Source organism: Phalacrocorax aristotelis, chromosome 12 (genome assembly GCF_949628215.1).
Source record: "Phalacrocorax aristotelis chromosome 12, bGulAri2.1, whole genome shotgun sequence".
NCBI classification, from domain to species: Eukaryota; Metazoa; Chordata; class Aves; order Suliformes; family Phalacrocoracidae; genus Phalacrocorax; species Phalacrocorax aristotelis.
The window spans coordinates 6,136,488-6,158,129 of NC_134287.1; the positions used below are offsets into that span (position 1 = coordinate 6,136,488).

At 37.5% G+C, this 21,642-nt stretch overlaps 1 protein-coding gene across 1 annotated transcript in view; it reads left to right on the forward strand.

The window, feature by feature from the left end:
* Positions 1-21,642, forward strand: part of DNTT (DNA nucleotidylexotransferase) — a 95,744-nt gene that overhangs the window by 46,341 nt on the left and 27,761 nt on the right. The window contains exons 8-9 of the mRNA XM_075108053.1: positions 11,793-11,895; positions 20,837-21,100. Of these exons, the coding sequence (XP_074964154.1) occupies positions 11,793-11,895; positions 20,837-21,100 (367 nt within the window). The remainder of the gene's footprint in view (positions 1-11,792; positions 11,896-20,836; positions 21,101-21,642) is intronic.

The window sequence follows — 21,642 nt, forward strand, 5'->3', positions numbered from 1 at the left end:
ATTCATTCCTTTCACGAGGCAGGCAAATAAATCTTTTCAAGGTTTTGCATTACAATATTTTTTACCCATTAAATAATTTTCAATACAGATAATTTCATAGAGCTTTATAAGATCTGCGGATAATTATAAATTTAGCAATACTGCTAGTCGTTTAAGTTCTTCAGCTGAATAACGATTTTCTGATTTATCTTGTCTTTTTATTGCATGAAAGTAATATCAAATACCTGTTAAAGCAAAGCTTGAAAAAAAAACATCAGCATGACATTAAGAGGAGTACCCAGGTGTCCTGTGCTCTGAGAAACAGTGTCTAGGTTTCTTTTGGGTCACAAAAGACACACACAGTCAAGCATAGCATGACATATGCTTGGTCTTTGAAAAGCGCATTTAATGAGAGGCTAGGTGAATGGCGTGCGTTGCTATCCTTTTTTGAGGCAATGTAGTCACTGAGGGTGAAATTAGGTTTTAAGTAAGATTTAAATAGTATTGCACAGGTTTTGCACTGCTTCTCCTCACTTCAGTGGTTTTCACTCTCAGAGCGTAACTTGCAAAAATATCCAGAGATGTGATCCCTTCTGCTGCAGCAGGTGACACCTGTTTATCCTGACTTCGTACAAGAAAGATCTTGTAAGTAATGCATTCTCTGCATTGTTAGGTGTTTCCCTAAAAATCTCCTTGAACAGCAGCTACTGATGCTCCATAGCATTGATATCCTGCTGAATAAATGAGAAACCAAAAGTGCTTGTTTTGTGTATCCCATATTAAGTCTTTATTCCCTTATGCTGTACAAGTAAAGTTTCTGTTCCTAAAGGGAAAGGGATTTTTCCATTGCTACTTCATCGCAGAGTTGGATTAACTTCAAAAATAAAATAAATAGCTTCCACAGCTATGGAAAATGAGTTCTGCCCCTGGTGAATTAGAATTAGTGTTACACTGGGCAAGGAAAGTAGCATTTTAATGAAGTGTCCACCCTCAAGCACCTCTTCTGGAGAAGACACCTGTGAATCTTTGCCAAATACTTATGTAGTTCAGCTGGGTTTATGTTGAATTACTTGGCTGTGTGAAGGAGCTGCTATATGCTATCTTTGGCAATTCAAACCTTCGCTGAAGCCTGATTTATAGCTGCCCAGGAGAACACTGGCTCGGTTTTCACTATGTTTTCATTTTGGAGACAGTCTAATCTAAAATTATTTTATTCTTAAATCAATGGGAAAAGTAATTCTGCAGAAAAAGGTACAACAGCAATTTTTTTTTTTTTTAAACCGAAAAATTGCCTCAAAATGAGTCAGAGTATCTCTCATAACTGTATGGTATCTTTTCAGTTAAAGATATCATTAATTCAGTTTTAATTTTAATTGTCTTTGCTGGTGGCAGAATTTATTTTGGTTAATTTAATTTGATTATTGCTATTTCAGACATTAATCAGCATCCTATTAAACCATCTTACAGATATTAATTATGCCTCAAAATAGCCCTGTGATGTACAGTCAGGGAAGAATTAATGCTCAAGGGACAGGAATCCCAGAATTTCCTTTGATATGGAATACAAAATTTCAGTCAGTTTGCATTTAGATTTCCAGAAATATTCAACTCTAAATTTTTGTCAGCTTGTGCAAACCAAGTCCAGTAGGGTGACTGAAAGGCCGGGCACTAAAATCAGAGTCCAGCTACAAAATGTTCGTGCAAGTATTTTCCCCCACTGACACTTTTCATCAAAACAGGTATTTTATAGTACATTATCACCTATAGGGCATTAGACAGAAAAGAGAATGAATTTTGACACTGGCTGGGAACTACTCGTGTCAAACTGCCTTCAAAGGCAGCTAGGATCTAATTCAAATAACAAACCAGGAGAGCAGAAATTATCACAAGAAGCCAGATGTTCCCACACCCATATCTGCCTTCCACAGAGCCCTGATCAGATCTTGCTTTATTGTTTTCCTCATTACTTCAGGCATGTTGCTTTATTTTTGAAAAGCAGGGACTGACTCTATATGTGGACTGTGTTGGGATTCATTCACTCGGGGTGAAATAACAAATGATACCTGTCACAGAAGCAGTGTGAGGTGGGGAGGATCCTTCTTAGTTATTCATCTTTTAGTGGCCATGGGCAAAATTGTGATCTAGGATTTGTAATTATTTGTTGCATAAAATAACCTGATAATCTATACATCTGTCTTTCTATTTACCATCCCAGTCCTGCAATGGAAGGCTCCCTGAGTTTCAATTCTGGAATCAGAGTGATCTATGATTCTAAAAACTACAACCTTTGGGAAGCTTAGTATGTCTTCATGTGATGAATGGTATAGATGAGCCTTCTGACTATCTAATTTGATGAACTGTAAAATAGTATCTCGCCTCTGGCATCTTCATCAATCTTATGTCTTTGTCATGTTTAAGGTGGAGGTATAAAGATCATGTACCTAGAGAGCAAGTGAAGCCGGTGGTAGAGTTTGACATGTTTGAGTGCCCCTAGTTTATCCTGGCTGAACGTTCCCTCTTTCACTCTCCCTCTGCTGACGAAGTAATCATCGCACAGTGTGAGCCAGGCTCGCAAACAGTTACTTTTTGTGTTCTGCTGTCTCTGCTTTCTCTGTGTCAGTGTTTTTTGGATTGTTAACTTTGGTTGAGCTGCTTTTGCCGTTCAGTGAGTGTTTATTTTCTTGCTACCTACTCTATATGTATGTGAACCACCATTCCATTGACCCTGGTGAATCTAAATGTTGTTTTGAAAATGTGGAGCTGACTGGAATATTAAGGAAAACTGCTGAGCTAAAGCTGACAGTGATTTGAAGAACAGCTTATGTGTGGTGTACAGGGTTTAGCTGGTCATTTATGATAACAAGGGACTGGTATAGTATTATGCTGTTACTTAGGCTGTTAATACTTTTTCGAGTATTGATCAGAATAGGTAATTGATAGTTTCTGAGGAAATAACTTCAAATAAATGTTACAGCATTTTATTGTAATTTGGAAGACCCTTTCTGTCACCAACAATATAATTTTCTAACTTTTTCCCAGCTATTCCCCAGTTCTTGTTGCAAAAGAAATGAGAATGTTGCAAATGAAATGAGAATGGTGCAAACATAATTTCTTCCATCCAACAAAATCCTTCAGCATAAAATCACTGTTGCAGAAACACTTTCACAGATATGGTTTTGTTCATTTCCTTGGAAAGTGCCTCGTTCTTTCCTGTCAGTGTACTAATTATATACCTGGCAAAGGTCAGCGTCCTTTTGAGTCAATAAAGCCACTTACTCTAGGTCCAGATTTTAGACCTGAAAAAAGGCCAGAAGAAAATGTGCTGAGATAATTGATTTTTATTAAATTCTGAATTCAGTAAATTCACTCAGGCAAAATATTATGAGAATTTTACTTATTTGTCTAATTTGCATTTATGTTTTATTAAACCAATAGTAACTCACGCCTGAATATGGAACGTTATGGAACAAGGTTTTGAAAATCAGTAGTGTTACAACTAAGAACTATTCTTGGCTGAATGAAATCTGTGAATACTTTGCAATCAATGTAATTTTTCTCCTCTGGCTGTTAAACTTTCCAGGATTTTACCTTCTATATAATAGTTGTAGCGCTGTCACACTCCAGTACTTGCGGCTTGAAGGGTTTCTTTTTCTCTTTATAATGGGGTTTATACAAGAAAAAGGTGTAGTTCTTCATAGTTTGAGTGACAGTAACTCAGAATTATTTTAATATCTGGCTGTAAGAAATTGTCCATTTCTTGTTCAAGGTCTCAGCAAAGACTGCTTAATAAGCAAATGCACAAGCATGCAGACTACCTGGCATTTGGAATAAAAATTTCTGGTCCTCTTCTGAGAAGGCACATTCTGCTGGGAGACAGGTAGTGGAGGTACCTTAATCAGGACTGTGGTTATCAGAGACAGAATTACCGTGCCATTTCTATTTGGTCAAACTCGACTGATGTCAAATAATAGTTCTACATTGCCAGTACAGCGGGAGTTAAATCAGACCCAGCGTAGAGGGTACATCCCTAGAGTAAAGACATGGCATCAATATCAGAATAGCCAGAAAGAAATCTTTGAACTGTGCATGCATGTATGTGCATGTTTGATTATAGCTTTAATTATATGTTTGACTACGCATGCACTCTGAGGCTCCTAAAGTTTTCCCTCAGGAACATGCATTTTATGGTACTTTATAAATTATTTGTTTGCTATATCTAAAAGGAATGATTCTGCTACTTATCCAATTTTCTCTTTGCCGCTTAAACAAAAGTTCATTGTGCTGGGTAACAATTTGTCCATTCCTTCAGCTATGTGTAATCTTCTGCAACATTTAATCCCTTTTCCATTGCCACACAATCATCACTTCAGCAATTGCATCTGGTCTTCCTAGATGTTTATGTGTGTTGCTCGTCTATATTCAAGGAAATATTCAAATGGCCTCACATATTTTCAAATCACTCGGGGATGTCTGTCTAGAAGCTGTCCTCCCCACATTTCCCAAAAGAAGAGTGCCCAGAAGGTGACACTTAATTTAACATGTAATGAATTCCTATATTTCTTTCCACAAATAAAGGACTTGTCTTTTTTTTTTTTTTTATATCAGCTTTCAGCATTTTAGCTAGGATCCAGCTTGCTATACAAATGAATTTCAGCTGGATTGCTTTTAATCTGAGGTCTTTGGAAGGAAGGGACAGTTATATCCTTTGATATTTTGAGCACACTCTCCATATGCTATCTAAGGCCTGCTCCATCTAGTTCTGGTCTGAGATTACTTTTACTGGTTTTCCTAGCTTTCTCTATCAAAATGCAACTATACAATAAAATGGTCAGGAAATGGAGAGTTTAAAGATCTTCCCAGTTTTATGGTGAATATTGGTTGCATAACAATTCCTGATGGCCTGATTTTTTCGCTGTCTTTCCTGATAGTAATCATTCTCAGGAAGCTATTTCACAGCTATGTGTTTTTTCTTATTCAATGGAAAAGCTGCAAATTATATGGGTAGAACATCCATTAACATTTTAAAAAACCGGTTCAGTCTGCAAAATCTGAATATTAATATTATCATAAATGTACTGGTTTAGTAAATACAATCCAATTTCATCAAACAGACTAGCTCAGAACATTAGCCAATATCGAATGTTTAAGAGTTCATATGCCTTCCTCCACAACTAATATTTTCTCACAATTTTAACACGAATAAAGGGTTCAGTCAAATAGAAAGAAGCCTGAAACCTCTATGCCAAATCTGTTTCTGTTCTCCTTTATTTGTCCCTACTTCACTATGTTATGTTTTGTGGCAGTCAGATGAGTGTATGATTTGAAGATTTATTATGTAATTAATTACATACAATTAATTTGCTTCATTCCAGGAACCCCACATAAATTTATGCTTCTTTAATATAGTTGATCAGATTTTGGAAATGAGCACCCGTTAGTTGTTAGTCTTCCAGGTTCTTAAATATGTATGCTTGACTTCATGCAAGTGATTAATGCCCCCAATATCAGTGGTGGTGTTCTCATGCGTAAAGTTCCGTACGTGTGTGTAAACCCTGAAGGATTTAGCACACATGCAATCTCATCCAATGCTTATAATGCTATCATTATGCCAATGAGAATTCTGTCTGAATAAGGAATAGATAGGATTTGCTTAATAAATGGAGGCTTGGATATGCTGTGGCTGTTCCAAAATGGAAAATCCAAATTACCTGGAAATTTTCCATCTGTTTTTTAAGAAACAGAAATAAAAATTGACCAGCTTGTCTCCAATCCAGGCTCTGAAAGTGCAGTCAGTGGGCCACAGTCATCTCTGATGATCTTTCTGAGCAGCTCTTGGAAACCTTTTTCTTCTTCTGAATATTAAGTGGCTTCTCCCCCAAAAAGAGTGTTCAAGTGCCCTTCTTAAGATGATTTTGAGAGTCAATTGAATTACAGAATATGGCACTGTGAAGAAAGAGTATTTTAGACTGCCCTGGAAAGCCTGATACTGAATTGGATTCCTGGTCCAAAATTTCTAGCCAGTAAAGCAAAGTTACTTTGCATTTCTAATCAGAAGTCAGGCAAACCATTTGTTATTTAGCTGACAAGGACAGAGCCAAGGTAAATTGTTCAACCTGAGAACTGTTTTCACATAGAAGTGAAGTCAGAGTTTTGCTTGACAAGGATTTGTAAAAACTATTATAATCGCACTTTGAATGAAGTGTGAAACTATTGAAACCATGAAAGTGCAGTCTTTAAAGCAAAACATCCCAGTGACCCACTACCAAATAACCTAAATAAACCAAAGACTGATCTAGTACAGTGTTCAGGGTTTTAAAGTCAGAAGTAATCTTTATGATCATCTAGTACCGGAGGTAGGCCATTCAGTTAATCACTTCAATGGTTTGAAGGACTTAACAGAAGACTTTTATCCAAGGATTTATCCTATTCATTCTGGTTTATTCTACAGCAGGGTAATAGTTGGATTGCGAAATGACAGAAGAGTTTTATGTCTATCAGAATATGATTCTAGGAACTGAAAACTTGCAGGTACATTTTAAAGAGCTGTCAGTGAGAAAGAATACGTGAGGTGCACCCAAGAAGAAAAAAAATATAATACAGGTCCTGTAAAATGAAGCTAGGAAAGAATTCCAAGGAAACAAAAAAATACCTAGATCTGTGTATTCCTCCTTATCATTCCTATGGTCTCAGAATGCTAAGCAGGCAAAAGTGAGAAAGTCACTGCAATACAGCATAAAATATTTTTAGAAATAAATTATCCATATTGTGAAAATGGGAGGAATCATACTGTAGGGAAAAATGATAAAGACCTGAAAAAAAAATGGAGATAGAGGAAGCCAGTGAAGAAAAGCTACAGTACAGCAAGTATAGCTGGAAAATACAGGGCTGTGTGTATGTACTGTGAGTAATGGCAGACTTGGATACATCTGACCACAGCTGAAGAAAGAGACTGCTCTTGGAGAATGGCCCTCACAACTGAGGGTTGCTTATAGAGAAGATGGTGCTGAACAAATCCAGGAGAGATGCCTTTCCTTGGGTAGCAGGCAAAGCCCAGCATATTTTGGCAACACTGAGAACTGAGTAATATTTCTATGCACAATACAATGTCCATGGTAAAGGTAATAATAAACAATTTTTATGACAGACCTATCCAAAGGTATTGTGCTGTCTGTGATTCTACTTTGATGCTTATATTTCCTAGAAATATGCCTGAGCAGGAGATGGAGTCACTCTTAAAAACATAGCCTGTTGATATTCACTTTGTATTTCGTGCACTTCGAGGGCTTGCAAGGTTAAGAAAAGCTTACGGTTTTACCTAATGCAAGGACACACGTGGAAATACAGTATCACCTTCTGTATCTGCTTGAAGGCTGTGTAAGAACAAAGATTGCTATGTGCCTTTCAGGGTTTTGACACATAACTCATTGCTGCAAACAAGTGGTTTAAGCTCCTCTGTTAGTGAAGTTTTGTAAGTGGTAGAGAAATGTCAGTCCATCTTTTCTCAACTACAGTCAGTGTATCAGAACCGTCATTGATATGGCTCAGCCATTACATAGTATCCTGGGATTTCAAGATACTCTGCGCACACACTACTCTAAAATGTCTAATCATGCAGATGTTGCCCTTGTACGGTAAGCCGACATGATTGTCCTTTGCCATACGTTCATATATTTGGTTTTAGTCATAATGATAGTTATGTTTGATGACTTGGAATCTAGATTTTGTATTAAAACAATAACAACAAAAAAGAAAATTCCAACAACCTTAAAGATAATTAATTGACTACTAAGAAACACCTATCAGCCTTATAGAAGTTTAGTCATCCAAGAATTGAACACGGTTAATTAACAGTGCTCTGTCTTTTATAGTCTTCAGTCTTGAATAAATTATTAGGACAAAACCTAAGCTGCAATTTCAGTTCTGCAAGGTGCCGGGTTTTTTATGGCTCCAGCCCAGCAAGGATTTAGGTTTAGATTTAAAGAAAAGAAAAAGAAGATGTAAGCGGATCTGAATAGCAAAACCAAAACTTGAACCCATGTCCTTTCCCGTTCAAAGCCTCAGAAGCCTGACCTCTGCATTCATGGCCCTGATTGCTCTCCTCCAAGAGGAACCTACGCTTCTGCTTCATAACAGCCCCAGCATTTCCAGGTATAAGGAAATAATTTCCCGGGTCCTCCTTATGCCCAGATGGAATCTAGAAACTAGACAAATTATCACTCATAGGAGGCCTAGAAAATAGAAAAGCTTTGAGCAACTCTCGTGGACATTAAGAGCATGTATATTATTTTTAATAAAATGTCATTGTGGCTGTTTTTATTTTTAAAATGGTACTCAAATTTTATATAAAAGCCTTACGATTAAGTATGTAGGCAGTGGCATGCCAGAATCAAATCTCTGTATCTCCCACGATCCATTAATGTGCTAAAATCACTAGCCTGGGTGGATTTATACTTGCAGTATAAAGTGGGAGATATGTAAAGCCAGGAAGAGAGAGTGTGATGTAGCGTACTGACTAGGATGCCCGTTTAGAGAGCTCTTAAGACTCTGCTCCCCACACCAAGCTCTGTATTTTGTATTTAACAGCCAGTGGCTGACAAATAAATTGGCTGTGAAAACATCGAACAATGTTCTCCTTCCTGGATGAGTGGTTTTAATCCAATAGCTAACAACAAGTAAGTAAATAACCTGTGGACACTGGTGTGGACCCAAAGACTATCTCCGAACTCTGGTCCTGGAACTGTACCCTAGTGGAAGGCAGAAGGAGAGGAGACTGAGGAGATGCCTCCTGTGAAGTAGGAACATTGCCAATATTCCTAACTGAGGAAACAAGGCAATAAAAAGATGAGGAATCACTGTACCAATCACTGGGCTGCCACATGCAATACAAAACCAGGCACTGATAGCATCAATTTGGTGCTTGTTTTTCAAACAAAGTGGGTTGTTTTTTTTTTTCATTTTAAGTGAATAATGCTTAGGTAACCCCCTTCAGTCTCTAGATCATGGTGGAGCCCATCTGTAGCCCTGTGTAAAGAACCTGCTCGCTTGAATGTGATGGGGTTTGAAAAAGGCTGTAGCCTGCAGTGCTCCTCTTGGCAATCTTTAGGAAAGAACAAGAAATCGAGGTTTTGTCTGTGTGGCACTTAATCAGGTGATGAATTCTGGGTTTTCATATCCAGTCGGAAGACCAGATATCTGGCACCACGGTGTTTAACTTGTATGTAATCAAGCCCTGTATCATATCTAGCCTTTAGGTATATCGTTAGCTTCAGCTTTAATGAAGTGTTGATGTGCATATAGAGTTAATTGTTGAGAAACAAATGCATATGTTTACATACTTCCTGAGCTGGGGACAGAGCACCTTGGCACTGTCCCATCCCATGTGCCTTTTATGTAATTTTATGAATACAAATGGTTGTATGTTTGCATGTACACACACATAAATATATGTGAAAAGTCCTACTCTTCTGAAATCAATGGTCACATTCCCTTCAGCTTCAATAGAATGATGGTCTGAATCTGTACACTTTACTGCATCTTTTTGCATGATTAACAAGCTGGGAGCAATATATATTATACAGCTTTTTAATTTACTAGATTGTTTTTCTATTTGAAGGAATGTAATAAATTTTTCTGGGACAAAATACATTATTGGTAAAGAGTACTAGTGGAAATTAGACTAAATGTTCCAGTAACAGCCTGAGAAATTCAGTCAGAAATTAATCCAATGTGAATTAGTTCAAAGAGAAGCTGAAATATAACTCTGACAGTAACAATGATTTTATATTGCGTGCTTTCATATGAGACTTAAGCACCCTAACGTCACAAATAAAAAGCATTTCAATAAATGCTCTCTGCCTTGGGAAATAGATGGCCAGTGCAACACCTTGGATTTCTTGGGATTTTGTGGTTGGATTGATGCAGGGTTTTGTAGATGTGGTTAACCTAAAATATGTATGTGTTGAGTACTGGAGGAAGAATCGAGAATCAGCTCCCAATTCCATCAGCTTCCAATTTCTTTGATTTTTTTTTTTTTTAATAATTTCAGGCAAGTCTTGTTATGCCACTTTCTGCGTCTCTAAGATAGGAATAGTAAATTCCTTCCCTTTGAAAAAACATTTTGAGACGTGTAAGTAAAAAGTGCTATGTAAGAGCTTTGGATTATTATGGTAATTTAAGAGATAATGAATGTCATCCTACAAAATAACTCAGAAGGTGTTACATGGAATACTAAATGTTTTTTAACTTCTTGAGTTTGAATTGCTGTTCAGTTTCTAAGCCTAGACTGATACTTTGTTTGAAACTTCTTTTGAAATCATTTCCACCTGTTTAAGCAGTTTTGACTTTGCTGCAGACATGGCACAATAGTTGCATTGTAGTGAGTTAGACTGCTTGTCAAATGTAAAACCTAGATTTTCATTTCCTTACATCTTGCTGCCAATGCTGTTCAACTATCCGTCAGTTAGATGATTTTCTGTCATGCAAATGGCAGTTGACATATTTGCCAATCAGTTCTGTTCCTACAAATTTCCAAGTTTAAGAAATCAGATTCAGTTCTATGCACTATTTTCAGGGAATGAACTGTTTCATTAAATACAGAAAAGCAAATATTTTGTTTCGTACAGGTCCCATTTTCACTGCTTGCATAACAATTCACAGGTTCTCTGAATACTGGACACAGTGTTGAACTGAAACACACCCGAACTATAATACCACATACCCTTGTGCAAGAGCAGACATTTCCCATGAACACGTGAAAAAGAGTTGATGTGCTACACTCAGGTGCTGCTACTCCAGATTTCATGTGCTTTCTCCACCTGCTGCATACTGCTCCTTTCTCCTTAGGCTGGTCTGATTACAGCCAATAAATAGATACGTATGCAGTCCCTGTTGCAGTATTTAGACCAAAATGAAAACCTTGTATTGGTTCTGCAATCCCCAGATGAATTGCACTGTAAGATAAATTTTCAGATGTTCTCAAACATTTTGTAATTCTGAAGGGAAACATTCCGAAAGCTTGCTTTTGTCTGTTTTCCAATGATAGCTATGTCTTTATCTGACTTAGGTTTAACACATTTGAGAAGCAAGCTGAATGCTTAGACTTCAATGAAGAAAACCAAGAAGTTATGACATCATTTTTCATTAAGAACATTTACTATTAAACTTTGTGCATATGGATTTCATTGTGAAATCCTTAGTGGGTGTAATAAGCAAGCTTTAGTCACATTAAGGCTGAACTGTTCTCAGAAAAAAACAAGCTCAATCTCTGCAAAAAGCATTGTTACATTTTAAAAGAGAAGAAATGTGAAATACTCAGAGATTTTATATCTGCCTTTAAAAGAAACAATAAAATTATTAACAATCACCATTTTGTTCATTAAAGTGTCCATCAAAAGCTAAAGAAGAATATTTAAGCCTGCAGTAGTCAGACTGGCAAGTTCATCTACTGTTATCGCACTGGATTCATCATATGTACTGTGGTATTTTGATTATGTTTTCTTAGCCAAAGATGACTGAAACCTTTTCTGGGACTTAAGGGGAAGAGAGAGAGAGAGGTGTAACATCACCAGATGGATCTGCAGTATCTAGCTGAACAACAGCGAAAATAAATCAAAGAGCTTAGATTATTACTTAACAAAGAACACTGACAGACCTGATATAAGAAATATAAGATTCCTTTTTGATTATATTTCAGAAACATCGATATTACTTTATGCTGCAAATTCTTTTTATAATGCAGAAAAAATATTCAAAAGTAGTGTGAAATTCAACGGGAACTTAACTCTTTTAGTCTTCTTGTTATGTGTTGCTTCTAGGGGTAAGAAGGTTGGACATGACATAGATTTTTTGATCACCAGTCCAGGAATAAGAGAAGATGATGGACTTCTGCATAGGGTTGCTGACTTATGGAAAAAGCAGGTATGAGCTAGATAATAACTTAATAATATGTTGATAATAAGAAAAAAAGACGTATTCTAAGATCACTGAATTAAGCCTTTGTACTGCCTAAAGAATATTGGCTCCTTTTTACAGATGATGGCAATATTTTGAAATTGGCTATTGCTCTTTTTGGTTATAATCACGATCTAGGTGCATCCTCCAGCTCTGAGTGCTAAAGCTGAAGTACTCTACTCACATTCTGTTATATCTTACCCCTAGAATATGCAGCTAGTCAGAGGTAAGAAATCCAGCTAGGTGAAGTTTCGAGTGACACAGCAAAACTGTTGTTATCTTTTGAAACAAAACTGCATTTGTTTAATCTCTCCTTTAGATGGGAGTAGGTGCTCCCAGGGGGAACTACTTCAGGGAGCTCTGTCTTTAAGTGTAGTGGATTTGGGTGACTTCAAGGTGTGAGGTGAACGAGTCTGAAAGTTTAGGTACCAAAGGCCTGGAATTCTTGCTTCCTTTCAGCCCAAAGGTTAGCATTTTTCCTGGCTTCCTTTGGAATATTGTAAAATTTGACATAGTCTTCTAGGATGTCCCAGTTTGGAAGAATGCACACGTTTCACAGAGGAATTGTTGATTTCAAGATTTTGGGTTTTTTTCTTTTTCTATTTAGCTTTCTTCAGTTTTAAGCAGCTTTAAAGTTTTAAGAGTCTGAATTATAAGAGGTGCAGGTATCTTAAAATATTCCTGTGTCAGAAACATAGTATGGTGGGAATAACAATAAGACTCTTATTAACAAATTTTATTAACAAATATGCTCTTGTTTCTTCTACCTTTCTAGCCAGCTAAGGTGTTTTTCAACTTTTACTACCTGTATTGTTCAAAGGAACTGAGTACATGTCAACAAGTAAAAGGCCAATGCTCTGTCTGAGGTGAATCACCAAATGCCCCACTGCTAAGTAAAGTCAGCTTTCAGTCCAGATGGCCTGGGGAGATTGCTTTTGAATTGATTCTTGAACTATGTACTTTAATGTGTAATGGGTTAACACATGAAAGACATTAAAAATATCCAATCCGATAAAAACTTATCTGACTGTATAAATTTATCTGTTTCAAGGTCATCAAAACCTTTGACCTGGCTTTAATGGAAGAGCTTCAAATTTGTTTCTTCATGGTAAAATACAACCTTAGCTGAATTCCTCTTCCTTCAGTTGACTTTTGGTCTTCGAAATGTAAACAGATTATTATTAATTTTTTAGATTTCTGTGACTTCCATCCTAATTCTGTGCAGAAAGTGTATGTATTGAAGTAGGTTGCTAGCAGATATGATTTATCATACTCCAGTGAAAATCAATGAAGCTGTGGCAATTAATGAGTGCTGAGGAGGCACTCTATTTTTATCTTTTTATTATGTAAGTAAAGGTTTTTTCTCAGAATAAAATCACAATTTTTCTTGGAAGCTGTCCTTTTACCTTCTTAAGCAGACTTGGACCTCTAGGAAGCCATGTGTGGGTCCTCCAAAAATCCTGTTTATTACCAGGCAGCAGAAAGGAAAAGTGACGACAGGCTGAGGCTGGAGCCTGCCCCAAGTGCAGCCTTTGATTCCTTCTCCCATTCCATCACATTCCACTTAACATTAATGAGAACAATGGCTGTGATCCGAGAAGTCTGGCAACTGCTGAAGCTTTTCAGGTCACTGTGAACTGCTTTCATTAAATGGAATTGAAAGGAAAGAAATAGAAAAGAAATTGTTCTTACTGATTATTTTTTTTTTTAAGGATAAAATTTGGCAGAAGTGAGTGCAGGCAGAGTATGCGAGGTCAAGGGTGGCCAAGAGTTTGATGAAAAGATTAGGATTTCTCTAGGAATGCCAGCATGAAGAAAATGTCAGAAGGGGAGATGCACAATGGCCATAGAAACCAAACCCAAATAAGCTGGGGTTTGTTTAAAGCTACGGACAAAGATTTTCTGTGTTCTTTTTGTCCTCCAGAATTTTTATGGCTTATACTACTAACTATGCCGCCTTTCTACTGTGGCAGTTGTAATATACAGGCATTTACTGGCTCTACTAAAAAATAAGCTGCCAGCAAAATCAAAATGCAAAAAAGAGACAGAGGACTCCCCTCTTGCCTTTTTATTACCTTTGATTTCTAAAGGGGGACACACACACAAAAAAAACCCACTAAAGCATTTTTATACTTTTTGACAGTACACCTGTCGTCTGCTTCATAGCTTTCCACTTTTGCGCTACTGCTTCAAAGCCCGAATTCATCAAAGGGACTCACTGAGGTCACAACGTTGACTTCCTTTCGGCAGCTCTTAGCGAAGGATTCTGCAATGTTTAACTTCTAAACTACGGACCTTGGCCTTATTTAAATTGTTTAAAAGGCCCTTTTTCTTATCTAAAAAGTTTAATGTAACAACATCCTTCCACTGAAAGCTGTTGAAAACTAAGTGGTTAAATCAACACCATCATGCTCTTTGATGCAGCATCACCAGGGATAAATGGACTGAGGAGCACAAAACACAAAGTCTCCTCTGAGCTTCAAAGTAGAGTGGCAAAATGGAAAAGCTGCAATACAGTACACAGGTTATGGTTTTAACGGTTCCAAAAAGCTTCATAAAGAAAGTAAGAAATTACTTCTGCAGGTTAGAGCTTGGAAGTCCGTTGGTAAACACGCTGAGCCATCTGTGTCAATGCAGTTTCATTCTCATACTGCGTAAAGACATTTTCTTTTTTTGCCAAAAACCTATATAGCTATATTTAGCACTGTTCCTGTTGTTACATATCTACTTTCAATAAAGGAAGAGATACCTTTACTACCTTTACCTTCCTGCACTTTTCATTTTTCCCCTTTGTGTTTATGTAAGTAAAATGTTGCATTTTTCTTTTGGCTTTTAGGAAAAAGAGGAATGTAGGTGCCTGCCTGTCCTTTCTTATTTTAGTATATTAGTGGTCTGGTTTAGACTCTATTATTCACCCTTGCTGAGGTGAACAGGTCAGAAAAGGGAAGGCTTGATGTCCCATTAAGGTGGATGGAGAGGAGCAAGTAACTGATCTCCATTGCTGAAAACAGGTTTTTTTGTAAACAGGGTTTGCAGAACAGCAGCACATTCATTATTGAGTGACAGCTGGATTTTAGCAGCAACAAAACCTGTTTCTACAACAAGATACAGAAACAATTAAGAGGCCAGAAAAAAGAGCTTATTTTTTTCAGAGGAACACTGTCTATAAGGATGCAGAGCTCCTTTGTGAATGCATATTGTCTCACCTTTTGACTCAATGCATTATGAATTTTTTGTTGCATTCTGTCTCAGCTTCAGCAGAGGCTGAGGATATTCTTACCTAAAATAGACTATTGCATGGTGGTTAGAGCACTGGACATGAGGGAACTTGGCTCAAATCGCTTTAGGCAGAGGATGGGGCTGAATCTGATTGTCCTGCTTGTGAAGGTATTGCATAAAGTAGGCAGAAGTGTTCTATTTCCTGCTATGTGTTAGGCGAAGAGCCAGGCAGCAGTGGCATTTCTCGTGACATCTGATCTCTCTGGTGTGTATTGTATACCTGCACGTGGGTAGGTATGTATGTATATGTCTCTGTATATCTACCAATCAGTTTATCTTGTTCACCAGTGCAAATGCTCATGACATAGAGAGAGGTGCTGGTTTGTCCATTTCTGTCAAAACCAGGCTGTTCAGGACATGCCCAGAATTTGACCATTCTGTTGTACAGGGAACTTCAGGAAGAAAAAGGGAGCAAAGGGGCTGCATGGTTATGCAGCAGCTGCAAAGTTTTGTATTGCTGATCAAGCCTTTGATGCCATTTGCCAATGATTCCTCACTCTAATGCACCTGACTGCTCCCAGGCATCAGTGTCTTGAGTTGTTCGACTTTATAGAACTCCATCTGTCTCACCCAGGTAGAGATTTTTCTGAACTAACATGCCTACATCCTATTTTGGATTAGCTATAGGTATTTCGCTAAAAAAACATTCAGTTTCACTTTATTAAACCATCTTAGAAGGAAATTAAGAGCAACTTAAAGCAAACAAAGAGCATTTCAGAAGAACATACTGGATTACATTTTCAGGTGGTATAAAGTGGTCCTACTTAGCTTTAACAGAATTAATCCAGCTACCAACAATTATGAATAATAACAGCTTGTAATATTAAAAATAGGATAGTATTTCCTTTAATTAAAAATTATAAAGAATGCTAATGACCATATTTGGGTTGATTTTTCAGCTATGAATTACATATTTTTCCAAAAATTCACACTTTTCCTCAGTTTGATCATGGATTTACTCCAAAATCAATGCTATTGATGTGCCAGCACTCAGCCTATTTAAGTAAAAGTGCATAGTAATTCTAAAAAGGGAAAATTGTTGTGGGTATTAACATAACTGCCCTAAAAATATACATTTGGTTTTGATGGTGTTGTAAATTTAAGAAATGAAAAAGCCCCCATTTTAAAACTTGATCCTGTAAACAAGGTCTACAGCACTTTATGGTGTGGAGATCGCGCCGAAATAACAAGTGCAGAGTCCCTGACACAGAGTAATGAGAAGGCTGCTGTTTTGCAGCTAGCAGTAGCCAAAATTTCACACAATCTTCATAGCTGACTGCCCCTTGAGGCAATACTTTTTCAAAATGCACAGAAGTGCCATTTCAGCTTTACTTTATGGGATGATAGTAATGTCCAGTGCCAAATCAAATTAGGTTAATTGGACACATTATCCCAATGGATATGACCTATGCTTTGGCTCCTATTTAAAGGTGATATCCTGCCTTTGAATCAGGTTTCAACCGCTCGTTGAACTTGGCACTTGTGTAATTACTGCCTAATTGCATTTTCTTAAGTGAAGTAGATACTTACAGTGGTCTACATCCTCTCATGATCTTCCTATTAGCTTTAGAAATTGCCCAGCCTATGAAAAAAGCACTAAAGCATGACGCAGAGAGGGGTAGTCCTGAAATATTGTTCTAGTCACACTTGTGAACCGTGGCCAACTGCAAATACTTAAAATGTATTCAAGTAGGAGACACGGCCTAGTCAGCAAGGGAAAACAGCAGTAGGAAGGCTCCAATAATGATTTGTTGTAATTGCTTCATGACTGCTTGGTATTATATCTTGGGCACTCAGGGAGTGTTCCCCTGAAGTTTCTCAATATGAAAACAGGATGAGAAAAAAAAGAGAGAAGGGAGCCGTCTTTAAATGCTGTGCTTTAACAGGCAGAATTTGTACTCTTCAAGCAGCTGAGATCTCCAAGGGAGGACCTTTAGTAGGTATCCAGGATGACTTTAGGCACAGGGAATTTCTTAATTTTTAATGTGGGCAATACAGCAAAGACTGAGACGTCAAATTTACCCTCTTTCAATTTACGACTATATTCCTGTAATGAGTAGCAAGCTGGAAAAAATTACTCTGAAAACTAAGTAAAGCTGTTGCAGGAGAGATCATGTATAAGATAACACAGATAAGTGTTAGAATGAAAATATTGATGAAGCAGAGGATACAGTGTATAACTAAAAGTTAAAAATTGACATCTTAAAAGGCCTGAAGATTTATGGCCAGGCCATTTTATGTATTACGGACACACCGGTTATACATAATCATATCTCCTCAGGAGCTTACAGGCTAAAAATCCAAGTATGGGATACTGGTGGCCATGCACGACTGTCCCCAGATGTCACTGAGACAAAACACTCCCCAGGTGCTCATCTGCGTGCTCTTGAAGAGAGCAACCACTGCAGGCTGCGGTATCTTGCTGGATTTCTCAAGTGACCAGAAACAAAAATCTTAGTAAGACTTCCCGCCTACAGCAGCAATTCCATTTCTTTTGTAGTCCATCTAAAGTTGGGCTTTATCTGCTAATGTCTTGCACCAAAACTGAGGAGATTTCAACCTCGTTTGAAGAGGACACAAACACTGATATAGACGGTGGCAAATGTGCAAAACTGGTGATCTGAGCACACTATCTACAAACAGCATACAGGTACTGGCAATGTAGGTACATGGAACTATAAAATAAGATCTTACCAAACTTAATCTAGTTAGGATTCTGCCTAGGGAAATAAACTATTTAGATTCATTGTGGGATATGCTATGTAATGCCCCAAATCTCTAAGAGCAAGAAGGAAAATGAAGCAAAATATGAGAAGCACTGATGAAGTAGCTACAAGAGTTTTGTAGAGAATGGGAAGAATGTCAGTGCTTAATAAAAGCTTGAAGTCATCAATTAATGGTCAATGATCAATGATATTGAAAGCATTTTTAGCATTAAAAGCAAAAAAATTAACTGAAGGTAGGCATAGTTTCATCAAAAAGAGTGAGATGATAAGCAGTTATGCATAAACATTCAACAGCTGTTTTGAGTCTATATTGGAAATAGCAAGCATCAGTGCCCTGTCACGTTGGGGTAAAATTAAGAAAAAATTACTATCTGTTTTAAACACGGATGTGAGAGAGCACCTGCTAAAATTAAGCATTTTCAAATGAGCAGGCTTGGAAACTAGTAATCCAAGACAATGAGCTACGTAAGGAGTTTTCTCATATTAGTTTATAATAAATTTTCAAAATCAGGAAAAAATAAAAAAAAGTGAAAGAATGGCAATGCAAGCCAAATATTTATCATTAAAAAGGTTGTCTCAGTGACCCATAAAACAGCCTGTGACTGACTCCCAGTAAAATAAAGGGGTCATTGATTTGGAACTATCATCAACAAAAACCTGGTGGCTGAAAATATAATTATACCTATCAGTGTCTCTTCATGGAAATCATATCTTAAGTGTATTTGTTATGCTTCTTTTGTCAGAATTATAGCTCTGAGTGAAAAAAAAGTAATTTTGTTGCTGTAAAGTATTCTCTAAGGTGTTTAACATATTATCATGTAAAGTTACCACACTTGCACTTCATAAAAGAAATAATCAAAACCTGATGTTTAACATGGAGATATTATTCCACTGTCACCTGTGTTCATAAGAGGTCTGACCTGGAGACCATTGTAGTTAACCATTAACAGCCATAAAATAAAACCACTTCTATGCAGTCTCAGTTCAATACTGAAGTTTAAAAAAAAAAAACACAAAACTAATATGATCCTTTACCATATGTTGAGGGGTACGTTACCTAGAGGTCAGGAGGCATTCCTGACCATGTTTTTTTATGATGAGACTAGTATAAGAATTCCTAGTCCAGAGGAAGGAGAATGTGTAAACATTTGAGGGACTTCAAAGGAGAGACAAAAACTTCATCCAAGGACCTAAAGAAACCCTGATGATGGAAATTCTGAGAATCTGAGTCTATTCACCTCATCAGTGAGAAATCTGAGAAGTGGGTTTGATCAATGTGTAGGTTTAAAGAAATGTAAAAGAAGCTATGAATAGACATGTGACAGTTACAGTCTTGTTGATCTTGAAGATGAAAACTGATGAGCTTATCTAGACAGTATGTGAGGTTAGGAAGTTCAGCTTAGTAGTTTTTCTTCTAGTAATAACAATTAAACATCTGATAGACTATGAAGAAAGTGGTTTATGTGCTATTGTTGCTAACCTTTATAACAAAGTTAAATTTCTTTTGCAAAGGCAAATCTCAGAAATCTCTACTTTCTGTGAAATCAGGAGCTCAGAGGACATAGTCACGCTTGTCTCCTATATTTTATGACTCTATAAAAGCTAAATTAAGACTGAGTGTACCAGGATGTAGACACACATCTAAGTGTGTTCATCATGTAGGATCACTCTCAGAAAGCAGAATTTTTTTGCCAGCTGAGCCCTCCTGCTAGAGGTGGCTTCAGCGACACTGAGCATTGTTATATTATTACACATCAAGCTCCATTTCTATTCTGAAGACTCAAGGATGACTGAATGAAATGGCGTGATGGATGGTATCTGCTTTATTTCTTTGTTATTGTGTATTTGAGGTTTTGTATTCTTTAAAAAAAGGATGTGCTGGGCAGCAGAGAGAGGGGTGGTGCTCTTTGTCTTGTCCCAGGTGCTGTGCTTTGGGTGATGAGAGAGGTTTTCTGGCTGGTAAGGGGAGATTGCACTTTACCTGAGGGCAGCTGAACATGCAGAGCTCTAAGAAGCTTTGGGAGTGCAGGGTAAGCCTCAGATGCCCAGAAAACCAGTAGCCTTGGAAGCTGCCTAGAAATGCAAAGAACAGGCACAAAGGCTGGCCTGAGGAATGACAGAAAGATGCTTTTCTTAATGGCCTAGAGGGAATAGCGCAGAGTTTATTGCAACCCTGGGAGCCATTGAAAGGTTGCTGGCTACAGAGCAAGGGTGGAAGAAAGCGCTGCCTCTTTCCACTCAGCCCTTCCTACAGCGCTGGATTAGAAGGAATTAATTGACAACACTCTATTACTTCCATTTTTATCACTCTGAATGGTCTTTATTTTAAAAATAAAATCTTGGTTATGCTTTGATAAAATGTGGCTCTTGAGGATCAATGCTTTTTTGGTGCACACTCTTCAAACAGAAGGCGTAGGCAGGGCCATTCCATGTCTCTGGAGACTCCAGACCTTGTCACAAGGAAATCTCACACAACAGACACAGTACAAATGCTGTTTGGAATGTGTCAGCAAGACTCTGCTCTGGACTAATCTGTTTTTCTAGATGTCTGCCATGCGGGAAAGCATCAATCCCTACTCAGAAATTTCTGTTGACAGAAACTACAAAAGGCTTAGGAAGAAAGGGTGGAGGGGAAGAATTGCAAATATTGTCTCCTTAGTACAGGGCAGGACATCACCACTATCAGATGACTACCACTGCAGATTTCCCTCAAAGGATATGGTAATATTTTTCCAACAGTTGCAGTCATTTCTGTTCTCTGCTTAGCTCGGATTTGCCCCTGCACAGCTCTGTGTTTAGTGAAACTGCATTTTACATGAATTTTTTAAAGCAACTGTCTATAAACTCTGGAATTACAGTAAAAGCAGTCTAGCAATTCAATATAAGCAATGTCTTCTCTTTAGGGCTTACTCCTATATTGTGATATCATTGAATCAACATTTGTAAAAGAACAGATACCAAGCATAAAAGTTGATGCCATGGATCATTTTCAGAAGTGTTTTGCAATTTTAAAATTATATCAGCCAAGAGCAGACAACAGCAGTTACAACACATCAAAAAAAGGTGATATGTCAGAAGTCAAAGACTGGAAGGCAATCCGTGTAGATCTGGTCATAACCCCTTTTGAGCAATACCCATATGCTCTGTTGGGCTGGACAGGCTCCAGGGTAAGTAACCACAGCAGTCTGTTTTCTTAACATTGCTAACCTATTTTTGCTGTTGCAGGACCATTCAGAGTTCATGGATTTTTTAAAAAGATGTTCTTTTTCTCCACATGTCACATTTCATGCTGTCATCAACCCGGGATCATAGGTTGGAGCTGATGAACTCATCACTGACATTTATGGATGTCCCTCTAGAGGAGTTAACATCTATTTTCCTCAAAGCTTAGTGTTTAGGTTCATGGACTGAAGAGCTAGATTTTCAGTCGGTTGTGTTGTCTTTTTACATCATACTACTGTTAACAAGCAATTTAAATGGTTACGGAGTCGAAAGATGGTTTGGAAAGTGTCACAGGATTTTACAGGAAATTAAACATTTGAGGAGGAGGTGTTCTGAATTGGAACCTAATTTGTTTCATAAGAAACTGAAAACAATTTGACATCTTTCTTTTTGATTAGATAAAATGCTTTCTTCCAGTTGTATTTTAACTGAGTGTTTTGAACTGTAAAAAATTGAAAAAAATTAAAATTTACAAATTAGTTTTGAA